This window comes from Saccopteryx bilineata, chromosome 6 (genome assembly GCF_036850765.1).
Source record: "Saccopteryx bilineata isolate mSacBil1 chromosome 6, mSacBil1_pri_phased_curated, whole genome shotgun sequence".
Lineage (NCBI taxonomy): Eukaryota > Metazoa > Chordata > Mammalia > Chiroptera > Emballonuridae > Saccopteryx > Saccopteryx bilineata.
In genome coordinates this window covers 92,600,759-92,620,227 of record NC_089495.1, presented here as the reverse complement: position 1 = coordinate 92,620,227, position 19,469 = coordinate 92,600,759, and the positions used below count along the sequence as shown (strand labels likewise).

At 40.7% G+C, this 19,469-nt stretch overlaps 1 protein-coding gene across 2 annotated transcripts in view; it reads right to left on the bottom strand.

Annotated features, from left to right (window-relative positions):
* Positions 1–4,260: 4,260 nt before the first annotated feature.
* Positions 4,261–19,469, bottom strand: part of DIAPH3 (diaphanous related formin 3) — a 522,381-nt gene continuing 507,172 nt past the window's right edge. For both annotated transcript variants that reach the window (XM_066236696.1, XM_066236697.1), the window contains one exon: positions 4,261–5,474. In XM_066236696.1, coding sequence (XP_066092793.1) covers positions 5,212–5,474 — 263 coding nt within the window. In that variant the 3' untranslated portion in view covers positions 4,261–5,211. The remainder of the gene's footprint in view (positions 5,475–19,469) is intronic.

The following is a 19,469-nucleotide window of genomic DNA, read 5'->3' as shown; positions in this document are numbered from 1 at the left end:
CCTTTTCAGCTTTTGGAAGATTGTTTCTAGGAATTTATCCATTTCATTTCTGGTTGTCCAAACTCTTGGCATAAATTGTAGTATTATAATACTTTTTATTTCTGTAGTGTCAGTTGTGACTTCTCTTTAATCTCTGATTTTACTTATTTGGGCCTCTTCTCTTTTTCCCTTGATGTGTATGGCTAAAGCTTTATTGATTGTTTATCTTTTCAAAGAACCAACTCTTGATTTCATGGGTTTTTTATTTATTTGATTATTTTCTTTATTTCTATTCTAATATTTATTTCGTTCTTTCTACTCACTTTGAGATTTGTTTGTTGTTCTTTTTCTAGTTTCTTTAGTTGTTTGGACAGTTTGAGATTTTTCTTGTTTCTTCAGGTAGGTCTGTATTGCTCTTAGGACAATACTTTCACTGTATCCCATACATTTTGGGTGGTTGCTTTGTCATTTTCATTTATCTCAAGGTATATTCTGGTTTCTTCCTTGATCTTGTTGTTAACCCATTCACTGTTTAGTAGCATGTTATTATCCTCCATGTGTTTGTATGTTTTTCAGTTTTATTCTTGTGATTGATTTCTAGTTTCATACCATTGTGATCAGAAAAGATGCTTTATATAATATTAATCTTTTAAAATTTGTTGAAACTTGTCTTGTGGCCTAACATGTGGTCTGTTGTAGAAAATATTCCATTAGAACTTGAAAAGAATGTATAGCTGCTTTGGTGTGAAATGTTCTAAAAATACCAATTAAACCCACCTAATCTAATGTGTCACTTAAGCCTGCTGTTTCCCTGATTTTTTGTTGGGATGATGTAGCCATTATGTCAATGGGGTGTTAACATCCTTACTATGACAATATTAATGTCAATTTCTCCATTTATGTCCATCAATGATTGCTTTATATATTTAGGTGCTCCTACATTAGGTGCATAAATGTTTACAAGGGTTGAATTTCCTGTTAGATTGATCCCTTTATCCTTACAAATTACCCTTCTTTGCCTTTGTTTTAAAGTCTATTTTGTCTGATAGAAGTCCTGCTACCCAGCTTTTTGGTTCCACTTGCATGAAATATCATTTTTATCCCTTTACTTTCAGTGTGTGTCTGTCTTTCAATCTGAAGTTGGTCTCTTGTAGGGAGAATTTGTATGGGTCATATTTTCTTATCCATTTGGCTAACCTTGTCTTTTGATTGGAGAATTTAATCCATTAACATTTAAGGTAATTATTGATAGGTATGTGGTTATTGCCATTTTATTATTCATTTTTTAAAATCTTTTTATTTTTCAAAAAAGACTTTATTTATTGATCTTAGAGAGGGGGAGAGGGGGAAGGAAACACAAACCCATAGTAGTTTGTTCTCATATGTACCCTGAGTGGGCAAGCCCGAGTTTTCACACCAGCAATCTCAGCATTCCAGGTTGACAGTTTATCCCCTGCACCACCACAGGTCAAGCTCTTTTTCTATATTTTAAAGAAGTCCCTTTAACATTTCTTAAAATACTAGTTTGATGATGATGAAGTTCTTTAAATGTTTCCTGTCTGGGAAGCTCTTTATCTCTTCTTCAATTCTACAGGATAGCCTTGCTGGGTAAAGTAATCTTTTTTTTTTTTTTTTTTTTTTTCATTTTTCTGAAGCTGGAAACAGGGAGAGACAGTCAGACAGACTCCCGCATGCGCCCGACCGGGATCCACCCGGCACGCCCACCAGGGGCGATGCTCTGCCCACCAGGGGGCGACGCTCTGCCCATCCTGCGCGTCGCCATGTTGCAACCAGAGCCACTCTAGCGCCTGGGGCAGAGGCCACAGAGCCATCCCCAGCTCCCGGGCCATCTTTGCTCCAATGGAGCCTTGGCTGCGGGAGGGGACGAGAGAGATAGAGAGGAAAGCGCGGCGGAGGGGTGGAGAAGCAAATGGGCGCTTCTCCTGTGTGCCCTGGCCGGGAATCGAACCCGGGTCCTCCGCACGCTAGGCCGACGCTCTACCGCTGAGCCAACCGGCCAGGGCCGCTGGGTAAAGTAATCTTGGTTGTAGTTCCTTGCCTTTCATCACCTGAATGTGTCTTGCCAATCTCTACTGGCCTGAAAAGTTTTTGTTGAGAAATCAGCTGTAGGAACTCCTCTGTAGGTAACTACTGCTTTTCTCTTGCTACTTTTAAGATTCTCTCTTCACTGCATTCCCTGGATGTGTATATCTACATCTTCCACCAGGTTAGGGAAGTTTTCAGTCATTATTTTTTGAAATAGGTTTTCTGTTTTTTTTTTTGTTTTTTGTTTTTTTTTTAATTTTTCTTAAGTGAGAAGTAGGGAGGGGGACAGACTCCTGCATGCACCAAGACCAGCAGGACTCATCTGGCAAGCCCCCTGTAGGGCAATGCTCTGCCCATCTGGGGCTGTTGCTCCGTTGTTTGGCAACCGAGCTACTTTAGTGTCTGAGGAAAGGCCACAGAGCCATCCTCAGTGCCTGGGGCCCACTTGCTCCAACTGAGCCATGACTGTGGGAGGAAAAGAGAGAGAGAAAGAGAGAGAGAAGAAAGGGAAGCAGGGGAGGAGTGAAGAAGCAGATGGTCACTTTTGTGTGCCCTGATCAGGAATTGAACCCAGGGCATTCACATGCCAGGCCAATGCTTTACCACTGAGCCAACCAGCCTGGGCCTCAAATAGGTTTTCAATCTTTTCTCCTCTTTGGTTCTGGTACCCCTTTGATAGGAATGCTATTACTCTTCAGGTTGTCCCAGAGGTCCCTTGAACTACCCTCATTAAAAAAATTTTTTTCTGGCCTGACCTGTGGTGGCACAGTGGATCAAGCATCAATGTGGAACACTGAGGTTGCCCGTTTTAAACCCTGGGCTTGCCCGGTCAAGGCACATATGGGAGTTGATGCTTCCTGCTCTCCTCCTTTTCTCTCTCTCTCTTTCTTCTCTAAAATGAATAAAAATAATTTGAAAAAAAATTTTTTTTTCTGTTTTAATTTGGTGTTTTCTACTACCTTGCTTCCCAGATCACCAATTCAGTTTATCTGCTTCATCTAATCTGTTGATTCCCTGTAATATAGTCTTCATTTCAGTTATTGTATTCTTCATTTCTGACTGGTTCCTTTTCATGCCTTGCCTTGCCTTGCCTTGCAGCAGCTAAAAAGTAGCTGCATTTGGTCACCATTTGTACTGGGTTTGGAGACACCTGGGAAAGGCTATGATGCAAACTGAGGCTGGCTACCCTAATGGCAGGCTTGAGTCACTTAGCAAAAGGTTTTCATTTCCAGTTGGCTAAAGCAATATTATAAATTATAAAACCCTAATTTTACCCCTCCAGCCCCTTGCTGAATGGACATCTGTCGAGGAATTAACAAAATTATCAGCTTCTTAGTTCGTACTCTGTCAATTCTTGCATTTTCTTCTAAATATCTATAGTCTTCCTATTCAGGCCCTCTCAGATCATGCTCCATCAGCGAGGGAGGGACAGGGGATGTGGCCAGCGACCTGCAGGAGGCCAGCCACTACGTTGCTTTGCTCGCCCCAGGCTCCTGGCCCTCATGCCAGAAAGCTGTCCTTCTGCAGACAGAGCTGCTGCAGACAGATGCTCTAGAAGCCGACTGCTCAGTCTGACTTGGAGATTTCCCTGCCTGCCTCTGGGCTTCTAACCCATCTTCCCTTCCCGCCAGGCTGCTTCCCCCTATTGGCTCCTCAGCTCCACGTTTTCAGAGTGTGTACCTGTCACCTGGTGTATCCACACCCTGGTCAAATTTCAGTGGCTGGAAAGTCCAAGTCTTTGCCAAATCACACAAAGAACCAATAATCAGAATTCTTTCATTTAACTTCTTCCTGTTAGAGTTCCTGTCTGTTTAAATCTGTAAATATCCTTCATTCTTCTTGATTTTTAAGATTTGTGTTCAGGAAAATAGGAATTACAATGGAAGGAGAAAATGCACATTTCAGCAATACACACAAAAACAATTTATTCCCACCCTGGCTATGGATAGCACTGTCCCCAGTGTCTATAAACAGGGTCTAGTTCATAGTTCTAATTAATTAACTTCATTAAGTTGGAGCTGAAAGGAGGTGGCAACTTAAGGAAATAAAAAGCACTGGACCTCGCCGACCAGTTCCACAAAACTGCTTTTCAACCGAAGGTAGAAGAACAGCCTCTTTCTTATTGCAGTAATAAAGCAAAGAGAAGCTCAGACTGCACAGCACAGTCTACTTCCAGCTTACCCACAGAACACACTAACTACAGAAAAGAGCAGGCTTCCTCATTTAGTGCAAGCAGCAAGTTTATTTTCTTCAATACAGAATTAACAAAGTTAAGTTGATGTCCCAAGAGAAGTACAATAGTAACATCTGCATAGGAAAATGTTCCATAAAACATTTCTTTGGATCTTTGTTAAAATTATTGATTGTCAGGTCAAAGAAACAGCAATTTCAAGTTTGTTCACAGAAATATAAAAATTGTTACTTGGGAAGTTTCAAAATGGCAATTCTATGCCAGAGTCATAATTATGGGGGGTAGGGATAGGGAGTGCTCTCTCAGCGAAGAGTTTCAGCAGCACTATAATACCTTTTTGTCTAACTTTATACAGAAGCTTGTGCATTTTGCAAGGAGTGCATACCTTCCTATTCCATCATTTTTGGAAATGTACTCAATGGTCTTACCGTTTCCTACAGGTATAATTAACACGAATTCAGTGATGGTAAGGAGCTCGCCAATCATTTTCTCACAGCTCTGTTATACTCAGTTTTGTTTTTAATGCTATGCTAATAGAATGTAGATCTTAATTCAGAAGAAATCTGGGCCTATGTAAATAACATACACGGATATGAAGCAAGGTTTGAGGTTGAAGATTTGACGTCTGTTAATGTTGAACATAATAAGTAAGAAATTACAGTTGACTTAGAAAGATGGTATTTTCTTAATGACACATTGCTGAACACATGGCCACCTACCTGCTCTCGAAAGCGTCATATATAATTTAACTACAAATATAGAATGCAAGAATACCAGGTAACAAAAATAACATTAAAGCCATTACAATCTTGAATAAGTCACAACCTCAAGTATATAGATAAAGCATTGCAATCATGCATTTAGCTTTATTTTTCTAATGTATATCATAATTTAAAATTATATAAAGTAACTTATATAAAAAGCAATTTTTTCAAGTGTTATAGCTCAGAGCATGGCTTTCTATTTGGCTTAATCATTTTCTTTACCAGTTGAATTTATAAAGCTCGTAATCTTGCCAGCAGGGCTTCCACTTCGGGGATGGATTCATTTTTAGAAACAGAGCCAAGAAGTTCCACTTGCTTTTTTCTGGTGCTTTCCACGTTGCAGGCTTCCTTCTTCTCAACTGCCTTGATCCTCCCTGTAGACGTGCAAGTGTCTAGATTATAATTAAGCTCCTTGGCGCCTGGAGTCCTTGTTGGATTGCAATTGATATTGGAGTGTGAACGTGACCCTTCTGTCAACTGCACTTTCTGATTTTCTACAGTAAGGAGGAAACAAAATTTATCACTGTGACAAGCAAGGGCTGTGCAGATTATATAACATAACTTACAAATAATTATTCTCAATAAACAAGTCCTCTTAGGTATATTAAACTATATGCAACAGAGTATGGTAGGTTTAAAATATAAATATACAGAGGTTAAGAAGCAATTGAAATATAAATAGACAATCATTTCATTAGCATTTATGCTTTTTTCTTTCTTCCTTTACTCCTGAAATGCCCACCACTCAGCTACCATCAAAGTTGGTTGAGTATTCACTCAGGTCTCTGGCAAATGCCATCTGAATGTAGAGGCCTTTTCCGACCTGCCATCTGAAATGGCCCTCCTCTCATCACAGTGTCTCCATATCCTCTCACCTTCCCCTCCACAGAACGCACAACCACTGGGCAGATCACAGACATGTTTACTTGTCTACTTGTGTAACACAGAGACATCAGGAACACTGTTTTAAATAGTCTTGTAACTTCTGTGGCAAAAATGGCCCTGGAACAAAGTAGGTATTCAATGAATACATATTGGGTAAAGAAATTATTTCCAAACTCTATGAACCAAGGTCAGCATTAGTTTGAATAATAATGAGATTAATTTCATTTTTTGAACAAAACCAAGGAGAAAACTTTCTAATAGTAATTTAAGAAGTCAATGATTTCCCTTAAAAGATATATTAAATTTGGCAGGCAAATTGCTAAAACTTCCTAGCAGAACAGAATTATGTCATAATTTAATTGTCAAATATATACATATATCTACATACTGACATGTACATATGCACACACATAGTCTTTCATTGGTAACATGATGTGACAGTGATGTTGACTTACCGAGACGGTAAGGAGTTACTATAGCTAATGACTAAATGGCTCTGGCTGACTGGCTTTCCCAAACAACACCAGATTTTCTTTTAATTAACTGACTCTCACATTGCACAGCCTTATGACTGATCGCTCTCCTAGATCTCAAACTGAAAAAACAGACACCCTCAATATTCATGTAACCTTGAATGGGGCTTGAAAATGGCTTCAACAAACTTGACATGACATTTAAAGTTTTTTGGTTATTCGCTGAGAGATGTTCCATTATTCCAACAGTAATGACTTTGGAGCACAGGCAGTCACTCATGACACTGTGTTTTATGTGAGTGCTGAAAATCCCAACCGAAAACAGCTTGTACATTAAAAGGTGGCTGCTGAAGATATTTACTGCGTTGTCATTTCCTGGCCAGGAGCTTTCAGGTGATGGATGAGTATTTTTTACACACTTTCTTGGACAATCTCAACAAATTCTAAAAGTATGATCACCTTCTTGCTGCTGGAAGAAAATAAATATACTTCTCTTTGCAGCTGCTCTTATTAGGTGGATAATTGTTACTGAAAAATCACAATCTAATAAAGCAGTGATTTCCTCTTAAAGCACTTGACGCTCTATAGTTTCTAAGGCACATATTGTATTTGCTGTAAAGGGCACAGTGGACATGTATCCCTGTAGTTCTCATGACCACATACATTTATTTTCTAGCATCCACCCTTCTGTCCCTAAATGTGTTTGAAAATGGCCTCTGTCACTAAGTGCAAATTTTCAGTCAACTTACTCCTTCTCCTAGATATTCTTGTCTTTTCTTGTCATTTGATTTCTTGTAAATGACTCTATCATGATGATATCTATAACAAACTAGTTTATTCTGCTCTTGGGCAACTCCAGTCAAATATCTGATGGCACAGAAGAGAGTAAATGGGCTAATATATAGGTGTATTATATATATACATATATATATATAATACATATAGACCTATATTTCATATATATATATATGAAATATAGGTCTACTATGCATTTGTTATTCTCTGCCCTCTATGGCTCCCACGCACCAAGCCCCATTTCACGTGTGGCAAAGTGGAAAGAGCAAGGGATTTTAAGGTCAATCTGGGTTGAAATCCTAGCTCTACCTCTTGGCTTTCATGGGCTACTTAATCTCTTTGGACTTCAGGTTCTAATAATCAGCCTCACAGAGTACTTGTGAACACTAAAGGAAATAATGTGAGTGCCACTTACACCTAAGTTAAGAGACTGTCTTCTCCCTCCTCCTTCCCAAGCTTTCCAGGGAAGCCTCTAGCCCCCCAGACGTGGGGTTCTCAGAGGCTCCGACTCTCTGACTTTCTAGTGACCGCAACAACAGGGCTGAAACACCATTTATTAATAGCATGTGCTTACATAGCACCTTTGTTTATAAAGCACTTGTTGCACTTTAAACGTCACTACTCTTCATTTGATAGATTGAGAGGTAAAAGCAGAAGCAGGTTAAGTCACTGCTTAGACTTAGTCACTGCGTACATCAGTGGCAGGAGCCAATGCTGTCTCTAGAGATACTAAAGCTGTCTTAAAGAAATTTGAAAAGCTTTTTGCCAAGGAAAAGTGTTAACTCAAAGCGAAGTTTCATAATAACAAGGTCCTGTACTTAATACTTCAAAATGCTTTCTCTATGCTTGATCTTAGCCAAAAGGCCAAGAACTACTTTTAAAAATGCTATCTGACGCATTTAATTCTCCCAGTAACTTTGTAGAGTAGATAGTATAGCTAAGCTACCTTTGCAGACAGTATGTCCAAGGTCACACATGTACTCCTGTCCTTTCCTGGGCTCACCTGAATTCAGGACTATGAACTCTAAGCGCAGCCTGAATCCCACTGCAGTCCCCGACTGCATGCACCCCTCATTCTCCCAGACAACTATTTCACATCTTGTCCACCACTCTCACTTAACTCATCCTCAGAAGCAGTCAGAAGAGAACCAACCCCGATAAGCTCCCCCTTTCCTGTCTACACACCGAACGCACACACGTGCCTCTCCGTTAGGATCTGCTCTGCTCACCTCTGATGACAGCCCCTCAAGGTGAGCACCACACACTGCTCCTGCTTATCTATTCAGGACATCCCTCCGACACCCTGTCCCCACTACCACTCCATACAGGTGTCACACTGCTCTTGCTTATCTATTCAGGGACATCCCTCCGACACCGTGTCCCCACTACCACTCCATAAAGGTGTCCTTTTCCATGTGCCCATGCTCTTCAGCGTACCCCTATGTTGTAATAACCCTAACCTTTAGAGAAATAAAACCTTGGACTCCACACCCTGCTCCATCTACCACCACAATTGCTGACCGGTGGTGCAGCAAAGCCTCCCAGAACTGCCCTTACTGTCTCAATCTCTCCCCCTTTTTCTCTTGAAACCACTCCAGTCATGCTTTTGAGCCTTTACTCTTCTGCAGCAGCTCCTGTCAAGGTCACTAATAAGCTCTGTGTTGCTAAAAACAAGGGTTGTATATACCCACTTGGATATTTTAGTTTTCCTTTCCTTGACTTCTACCAGATCTAAGGAAGGGGAGCCCAGCAGAGCCTGGGCTTGCTTTCAGAGTCTGCTCTTTGAACTTCCGGGGCTCAGGTGGTTGACCATGGGCGGGCCACTGCAGGCCCCAGCATTTCTACCCTTTTGAGAAAACTCCACAAATAGCTGTGAGCATGCTCTAGGGACAAATGATTAGAGAAAAACTGAGCTGGTATTTGATTTCTCTGTGGTTTCAGGTGGAGAATCTTTCATGAGAAGCAACAGACAAGGCCAGATAAAAAGAGGCCATTCCTGAGACCACTGAAGAAATGAAAAAGAAAGAGCACAAGGGCTTCTTTAACGATGAGCTTAGAGCCCTGTTAGAAATTCCTAGACAACTCTCCAGTCCAGCCCTCACATTTATCTCCCAGCAGCCCAACAGCCCCCATCCAGGTGCCAGTCATGGGAGATCCAAAGTGTAGATCCGAGGGAGTCACCACGAGGTCGCGCGCAGATGAATGAAGTCGGGTCGGAGGAGACTTCCACCACACCCAACTGGAGATAATGTGTAGAGCTGGGGGAAGGTCCCAAGATGGAAGTGCACTTTTATTAACGATGCTATTATAGTATTCGTTCAAGGCCATGTGTCTTTTGCTATAACTATTATTTTAGAAGTCCCTGTTGGTGGCTTCATGTGGGCTGAACTGGAGACCCAATATCCATGTAGTTACTGCAATTAAAACGTGCTTAATTTCTAGACAGTTCATTTCAAACATCCAGGAGATGCCACAACCCTGTCATTGGACAGAACTCCATATCGGTAGTCAGTCATGAAATAATCGCAATTTCTGGCCAGCAGGCTTGTCACTTCTCAGAAGAAAATAGTTCCATACAAAAGACATACGTTGGACACATGAACTCTTTAAATCAAAGATAGGACTGTGGTATCAAGAAAAATAGGAACATTTTCTCTTTCCCATCAACTCAGATTCTTATCAATACACTTTATAAAATGGAAACTAAATATATAAATATTAAGACGAAGTAGGCGGTGGCACAGTGGATAGAGCATCGGACTGGGACACGGAGGACCCAGGTTCAAAACCCCAAGGTCACAGGCTTGAGCGTGGGCTCATCTGGTTTGAACAGGGCTCACCAGCTTGAGCCTAAGGTTTCTGGCAAGGAATTATTCACTCTGCCATAGCCCTGCAATCAAGGCACATATGAGAAAGCAATTAACTGAGGTGCCGCAATAAAGAATTGATGCTTCTCATCTTTCCCTTCCTGTCTGTCTGTCCCTCTCTCTGTGTCTGTCATTAAAAAAAAAAAAAAAAAGATTCTTGATGAAGTAAACAGACTTTATAACTCTCCAGAGAGAGAAAGTTTGTGCTACTACTTTATGAATTGATTCCAAGGTGGCTATTTCCACCCCCTTGAAGATATCACAGGTGATGTCAGGGAGGAGGTGTGTAATCTGTCTATGACTACTGCAAATACCTAGGGCCACTGGTGATCAGCAAGGCCCAGCTGCGATTCCTCGTACCAGGTCAGTGAGGGAATCCAATCCACATATTTGTATTTACATTTGTATTTACATTTCCCTGGAACATAGGACAACTCACTTGTTTCAGTCTATTTCCTCCTGTGAGTCCTACTCTAAGAATTGACTCTGGAGCCCCATCACAGTGCATTTTTTTCCCCCCTGAAAGTGAATGAAAAGTTGAAAATTGTTGAAAAGTTGAATGGCTCTTAAATACAGAGAACTCACAGACTTAAACAAGAGAATAAAAACTTTAAACTAAGTTAGTGTTGGATCTCAAGTGGCCTTTGACAGACTACAGATTTGGATGACAAAGAAAGCTAAAATAAGACATAAAACCCCCACCATCCTGAGCTAATATTTCCATTGTTTCTTGAATAACACAAAAGAGAGAACACCAGGAAAACTGCTGACAAAAAGAGTAAATATAAATATACGCAGCTTGGCATCCAATGAGGAAAAATCTCAGCCAACAGTTATGCTGCTTGAGCTGAGGCAAGGCTGACGCCTGGCTGACAGCCCTGGGGGAAACCCTCTCAGTGGCAGGAAATACCAGTTATGGTTCAGAAAGAGGCATTATTCCCTTTAAGTCAGTATTGATCCCCCATCGCACTGTGGTTCTAATGGGCATGAGCTTCTTAGAAGTGCCAACTCTCAGATGAAATATAAAATTGAGCTCCTGCCTTTTGTGGTCAATGGTGAACCTGTGGCAGTTTGACAGGAGGAAGAACATAGAAGTCTGACGTCCCAAATTGACTGCACTATTCAGTCTTCCTGAAATTTGGTCTCTCCTTACAATCCTTTACCTTTTGCTCTTAACTATTACTTTGACCTACTAAGTAGCTGTTTGTTTCACCCCAGCAATGACTTCACTTTGGTGAGGGAAAAAGAAATGACCCGTAAATATACTTTTAAAGCACTACTGGGTCTACATGATAGTAAAGTGTGTTGACAAATATATGTTTTTAATCTATGCAATAGCGGAAGCGCGTGCTGGCCGCCAGCAGCCCATGTCCCTGCGGTTTCCTTACTGATGCTATAAATAACTGTCTCCCCTCAGCTTCGTTTTGCTGTTTGTTTTACCTTTGATAATGAAAGTGTATAAAAATGATAAAAAGAGCAAAAGGGCATTTTGTTCATAGTTAAAATCTTTTTTTTTTTTTTCCTGAAGCTGGAAAAGGGGAGAGACAGTCAGACAGACTCCCGCATGCGCCCGACCGGGATCCACCCGGCATACCCACCAGGGGGCGACGCTCTGCCCACCAGAGGGCGATGCTCTGTTGCGACCAGACCCACTCTAGTGCCTGGGGCAGAGGCCAAGGAGCCATCCCCAGTGCCTGGGCCATCTTTGCTCCAATGGAGCCTTGGCTGCGGGAGGGGAAGAGAGAGACAGAGAGGAAGGAGAGGGGGAGGGGTGGAGAAGCAGATGGGCGCTTCTCCTGTGTGCCCTGGCCGGGAATCGAACCCGGGACTTCTGCACACCAGGCCGACGCTCTACCACTGAGCCAACCAGCCAGGGCCCATAGTTAAAATCTTAAGTGTGCCATGAAACTCTCATTGAAACCAGATGTAAAAACAACAAAACAGAACAATTACTTCCCAATTCAAACAAAGCAAAGGATGATAAATAAAAGCTATCTCTGAATAGAGGAGGAACTTGAAAATTAAACTAGAATTCTTTTTTCCCACTCACTCATCATATATACATTTTTTAGTCTTGTTCTGTGTCGCTGCCTTTTAAGGAAAACTTCAAAGACAGCATTGACATTTTGCAATTTGTACGGGGGGCCTTCCTGACTGACCACAGGGCCAGAGGAAGTGGAGGCGATGCAGTTCCTGAGCATAGAGCACGGAGGACCAACCGGCCCATTTCCTCTAAAGAGAATCATAATGCAAACCCTTCCACTCAAGTACTTATCTTTCTGATTTGTAATATATTACTTGAGTTGAATTCTCCTTTCTATATTTGCTTTCTTCTTTTCTCATGTTTCTACCCAATTATTAGCAAATTCTAATTTGGTGTTCATTCATACCTCTGTATTGAAACTGCTCCCTACAAAATTACCAGATGCCTCAAAAATCCTAAACTCAAATGGAATTTTCTCATGCCTCGTTTTCTTACACTTGCAAGTTTATATAAAGTGTACAATAAAAATTTTGGTTAGTCTTTTTCTGGGTTTCTGGGAGGTTGCCACTAAACCCTTGGAATGAACAGTGACAGTATCTTTGCTCTTCATGGTGGTTCCCTCGATAGTTTACGGGAGTGAGAGAGGATGTGGGCCAGCCACATCAGACAGACCGTCGCGATTAGAGGGTTGTGGGGTGGAGACTGAGTTCAGCCAGGTGGCCTATCAATCACACCTTGGTCACGAAGACTCAATGTGAGCTCTGGCGCTGAGCATCGGGGGAATTTTCCTGGGTGGTAATACATATTGTCACACATCAATGTCCTGGGTGTAGGGGTACTGCGTCCCCGAGGACACGAGAAGCTTCATCTTCGGGACCCTCTCAGATACCACCCTATGTGTAGTCCCTCTTTGGCTGGTTCTGACTTGTATCCTTTTACTGAAATAAAGCTGTGATACTAAGTTTAGCACTTTCATGAACTCTGGATGTCATTGTACTGAATTACCAAACCTGAGGGGGTAATATGCCCTACCCCCCACTTAGTGAGGGGGGCTGAGAACTCCCAAACTTGCTGCTGCTGTCTGAAGTAAGGGCAGCCGTTTAGAATACTGTGACGGGTAAAACTGGCCTAACTCTGGGCAGCTGGTGTCATGAGCAATTACAGAATATTACTCATAATTTTGAATATTACATAATTAATAGTATCAATATTATATTACCTTTCTACATGGCCATTCTGTACTTTGCAAACACTTTCCTCACACGCCCATTCATCTGGTTCTTACAACACTCCTGTGAGAGATGACACGGCGTGTTTACTTTGTTTTACATAAAGTTGAAGGAGACGGAACTCTCAGGCAGAGCCAGAGACAAAACCCAAGTCTTCAGATGCCTGATCAGAACACTCTCTTACACTAACGCCCTTCTCTTTGTGGATGATTCATTTTTACTCATCGGTAATTGGTTCTACCTTCCAAACCCCTCTCAAACATGACAATCCTCTCTCCGTGTGGCCAATTCACCCTTGGCCCCCTTCCCTGCCTTTGCTGTGTTCTTCCGACCATGATCTCTGGCGGCAGCCACCTCCTCCAGGAGACCTCCACCTGCGTCACCCGCCTTGGCCTCCTGAACTATTTACATCGACGCCCCACCATCACTCAGACAACACGCTTTCAAGCCAAACTTTCATGTCCAAAGCAGTTTCCTTTTCATACGAAACCCAGCCACAGCAGTGCTGCTATCTGTTACAGACAGCTGTCTTAGGTTACGCTGCGCTGTGGTCCTCCGTGTGCAGCTTGCAGCTACTAAGTAAGTGTTTCTAAAGAATGCAATTTCCCGTCAGCTAATATGTGAAAGATAGTAAATACCTTGAGAGATTGATAAGGAGGTTTAAAAAGAAGAGGCTGGAGAAATAACATAGGAATATGATTTGATAGTATAGTTATTAAATATATACTATACATATCATATATATAAAAATATATATGTAAAGCACTTTATATGTTATTAAATATTTTTTTCCAATACCCCTAAAAAGATAGTTACTAACAACTGTTTTATGAATGAGGTTATTAGGTTTAGAGAAGACTATGAACTGTTAGAGCAACACAGAATTGGCTATTTGCTGTTGATAAACTCAATCCAAAACTTAGGCCACCGTGGCTGTGGGGGCACAAGCTTAGGCCACAGCAAACAGACACTGTGAGATGTACAAAGTGTTTTACATTTGAGATGGTTAAGGAAAGGTCAATTCCTAGTGCTAATGAACAGGAAGTTATATTGGAAAAGAACCAACTAAATAAATACTAGAGGACCTAAATATTTTCCTGGAGCCATTTCTAAGTGGCATCTTACAGTGTGCTTTCAACTATTTTCCTTTATTTTTCCTATTTCCTAATTCAGCATTTGTTAGCTATTTCCAATGTACAGCTGTTTCTTCTGAATGAGTAACATGCTATTTCAACTCCATTTCACTTTGCTTCACAGACTCATAAAATATAAAATCATGCACACTCAGGATTAGCAAGACCCTTAGTCACTTCACTTGGTAGAACCATCTCTCCAATACTTAAATTCTGGTCACTCAGCATCCTGTCAAGTGGCTGTCTAGCCTCACTTTGAAGACCTCCAGTCATATCCTCATAATCAACATATTCCTCCCTTGCACAGCTCTAATAATTAAACCTTCTATTTTTTGAGACTTTGTTTGCTTGAAATCTTAGACACTGGCCCTACTTATTTTCCCCATTAGGGCTGTATTAAGTGAGTCTAATTCCTCTTCCACTCACCGCCCCTTCAACTATTTAAAGACATATCACACTCCCCAAATTTTCTCTTTGCCAAGCTGACAAGCCACAACTTCAATGGTTTCTCTTTGAAGTGATAGTCAAGTCAATTCATTAGTTAATTCCATGAGTATTTAGCCAGCATTCTGGGTGCTGAATTCTTGAAAAATTTAGGATCTTGTCATTGTTATTAGAAACATACAAAATCATATTCAGTTACTAGTTTGAATCTTGGGAAGAACCAAATCCAACTAGTATACAAACAAAAGCATTATATGCTCAAAGAATCCTTTTGAATTAAACCTTTAAAAATTTTCCAAGTTATTACACTTGAGTTTGATTTTCAGTATATGTCTAATAAAAATATGCTTAAAACAATTTGTTTTTGTTCATTAGTGAATTCAAACCTGGGATGCATGTGTGATGAAGACCATGTTAAACTCAAATAATTTTATGTATGGCTGTATACACAGAAATGTTCCTTTATTTCTCCCAGCCTGTCACTAAATACATATTATGTTTGCCATAGTTAAAAGATGGTACTATGTTCAAGAAGAAAAACAAACTCATACCCATCTAACTCGGATGTAACTCACTAGAACAGAAGCTCCACAGAGGGCAGGGATCTTTCGGTTTCTTCACTGTGTGTCCCCACGCACAGTAAGTCCTCACATAATGTCATTGATAGATTCTTAGAAATGGCAACTTTGAGCGAAACAATGTATAGTGAAACGAATAACGAAATCAATTTTACCACAGGCCAGTGATTTTCAACCCTTCCATCATATGGCAAACAAACTAATTACTAAAATTCTGTCACACACCAAAAAATTTATTTTTTTCCGATCTGACAAAGGAAAGGTATAGTTTTGATTTTTTTCACACCAGATGGCTATTGTTATGTTGGCTGTTGTCATTTTTTTTTTGACAGTTTAAGGGAAAAGAGGTCAGTGCTCCTGACTGAATAGTCAGGTATTACACGTTTAAAAATTCTTGTGGCACGCCGGTTGAAAATCACTGCCACATGCTAATTGATAAACATAAGAATTAAGTTCCTAATGCGTATTTCCGGTCACAAACACACCACCAAACTTCTAAACAAAGACCCAAAACACTTCTAATATTAAACACTGAAACAATGTGTGCTATACACACATTCAAGAAAGGTTAATAAAAACAAGGGAGATAATTGTTTTTCAGCCACTTACTCCAGGCCAGGGTGGTACTGGCCAGAGCTCATACCGGCAGTTCAAGGAACAAGGCGGGACCCACCCTGGACAGGATGCCCTTCCATCACAGGGTCTCTCACTCGCTCACAAAGGGACAATACTGACACCCATGCACCTCGGGTGCATCTTTGAGAGGTGAGTGGAAACAGGCATACCCAGAGGAAGCCAACACAGACAATGAGAATATGTAAACTCCACAGACAGTGGCCCCAGCGGGAAGTGCTTTTCCCCTCATCATTGTTATAACAAAACAATATTGAATGAAAAATGTTATTTGAGGACTTGTACTTAGAATAATAGTGCCCACCTCTTAATAATGAATGTTTAATACATTATTTCTCCAGTGATTGGATCTAACCATAGCATAATTTTACCACCTTGTTTCAGTTAATGTTTTCTACTAATCCTTTAAAACACAACACTTCAGAATAACATTACCTAAATAACAAACTGATGACATATCAGTTTTGATTAATGTTTATATATTTTTGTGCTTTCTGGCCTCTTGAGGACATAGCATCGAGTCTAGAACAGTGCTGTCCAATAGAAATATAACAAGACTCATAAAAATGGGCTAATACACAACTTAAAATTTTCTAGAAGTCCCATTAAATACTGGGAAAAAATCAGGTGAAATTAATTTTAAAAACTTAACCAAATGTCAACTATTATCAGTTCAACATATAAGCAAAATCAAACATATTAAGAAAATATTTAACATTCTTTTCTTGGGAAGGAGGGCACTGCGTCTTGGAAACCCAGCGCGCATGCTATACCCTAGCAGACGTCCCCAAACTACAGCCCGCGGGCCGTAATGCACCCCCTTAGGCCATTTATTCAGCCCCCACTGCACTTCTGGAAGGGGCACCTCTTTCATTGGTGGTCAGTGAGAGGACCACTGTATTTGGCAGCCCTCCAATGGTCTGAGGGTCAGTGAACTGGCCCCCTGTGTAAAAAGTTTGGAGACCCCTGCACAGCACCCGGAGTCTCCTGCAGGCTGGCCACAGCTCGCCCCGGCTACAGTGCTGACAACACAGACCTAACTGGATGCTACACCCTACAGCACCCGGAGTCTTCTGCACGATGGCCACAGCTCGCCCCGGGCTACCGTGCTGACAACACAGACCTAACTGGAGCTTCTCTTCTGCTGCTGCTATTACTTACAACATCTTTGAGTTGCAGATCTTTATAGAAAATTTTAGTGATGAGTAACTACATCTCAAGTTGTATTTTATACTATTAAAAACCTAGTATTATTAAAAGTAAATTAGAAATAACAAAAGCCTAAGTTTTAAACTTAAAAGTTAAAGTTCAAATTGTAGTAATCCATATCCTAATAGAAATCAATATTGTTCATTTACCCATATTTACTAAAGAGACTTCTAAAATGTACCTGTCTCTGTGCAAACAGGTGCAGTCCCCTCGCTGAGCAGGAGTTGCAGAATCGGGGTCACAAGCCCACCCCTGCACGGGAGTGTAGCTTGGAATCCTTTCCTCAGTTTTAGGAGGGCATTTTTACGGTACTTTGTCTCCCTATGTAGTTTAGACTAGTAAACTTGGCTTTGCTCTAAAGTCACAGAATGTGCACCAATCATGGTTAGTTATCAGATACATGTGCGCTACTGAATTACACAGGGAAATAACTGCGGGTAGAAATACATTCCCGGTATTGAGGGAATGCTAAAATACAGACCTTATTAAAGTTAGGTCAATAAATGAAAGATACCTATTAACAAAATCAGTTATTACAGCAGGAAAATGCTTTTGCAATATTATTTACTTAGCTACATAAAAAACAATCAAGTGAAAAAATGCCAATATTCCAAAATCTAGCATTTCACTGTGATTTTGTTTCATATAAAGAGGAAGGAACAGCTGTACGTTCCCAGGTAATTTAGATTTTTGTAGCTTTTGTGAATGGTAAAATAAACAGTGTCTAGAGTTAAAAAGACAGAATGAAAGGTGAATGCTTCTGACACGCCTGCTGTTGCTACTGCCTATGACCATGTGCTGACGGGGTGGACCCAGCGCCTCAGCACCGGAGGCCCAGGCTCCATTCACAGACTCGTCTACTTTTACTTCATAGGTCTATCCACATCTTAGTAAGTCACTGAAAACTAGAAGGCTCTAACTTATTAAAATGTGACTCTCCTTCTTTCCAAAACGAGTTGACCTTTATTTCTTGCCATTCTCCTATTCAAATTGGAACCGCGTGCAGAGTTGCCACTGTTCGAAACTGATGGCTTGCCTTTTTGATTGTTCTATTCATAGCCCAGCAGCATTATCTTGTACTAGATTGATGGCACCAAACTTCATTATGAAATCTGAAACAACTTCTAAGATTTTGGTTTCATGTATTTCTAGAAAATGAGTTATAAAAAAGGGAAAAAAGATCTCGATGAGTCATAGGCATTACCTTTGAGACAGCAGCTCAGACTAGTACACTACTGCCTCCTACTGTCAGTTTGAGGAAAGTGAGTGCCTCCAAGGACCTTATTCAACCCTCCTCTAGATTTACAGATCACTGGCCTTCTCCCTCTGAAGTGCCTGGAATCATTACCCAGAAGAGCTGTTGATGTATTCCGAGTTTCCCTGAACTCTTTCCCTGCTTAGACAACTAGATCTGTGACAAAATCCAGCAAATACCCTGAGTATTGATCTTGTCCACTCAAAATGAGACTCGTCTTCAATTTATAAGATAACTTTTGTTCTTTTAAATTTTTTCACTTTATTTTGTTAAGAGTTTCATTTTCCTCTTTCTCTTTTCCCTACAAAGACTACCGCATGACATATCTGTAAGGAAAAAGCAAGAGAAAAAATGATTTTTAAATCTTTTAGCAGCTTTCTACTAAATAGAAAATATTAACAAGAATGAGTTAAAATAATATAGTAGGAAATATCACAATTCATTAAATCAGAGAAATGTTTAAAACATTTAAGTTATGTATGTAACATATAGAAGGAGTATGTGGGAATTCTAGGTAAATACGGGGGTAGGCACAAGTAGGTTTATACTAAGTAAATTGTTTCACAGCCTCACAACTCTAAACCTACTTTTGCCCGCCAACCTTGTACAAACCACTCATTCCAGAACTAGTACATTTGGATCAATGACTGGGTGCTGGTTGTAGGGTCCTTTGGGCTCAAACTGCAGTGTGACTTCTGACGGTTTTGTCTGAGTTAAGGAACATCGATCTGCATTTTAAAGGGAAGATTTCTGATCAGCAAAAGAAGTCAGACAAAGATGACCCTTCTTAGAAGCTGCTACCTTTTAATGAGGGAACAGTAAAAGAAACTGGTCAATGTTACTTCAGCTGCTTCATTGCAAATACAGCACTAAATCAGGTTACGGGCTGCACTGAGATCTCTGGAAGATTGGTTTCTGTAAACATCTCATTTCTAGACCCCATGGACACATAGCTGGGTCAGAACACACCGTTCTCTCTTCCCACTTACTGCTTTGGATTCCTG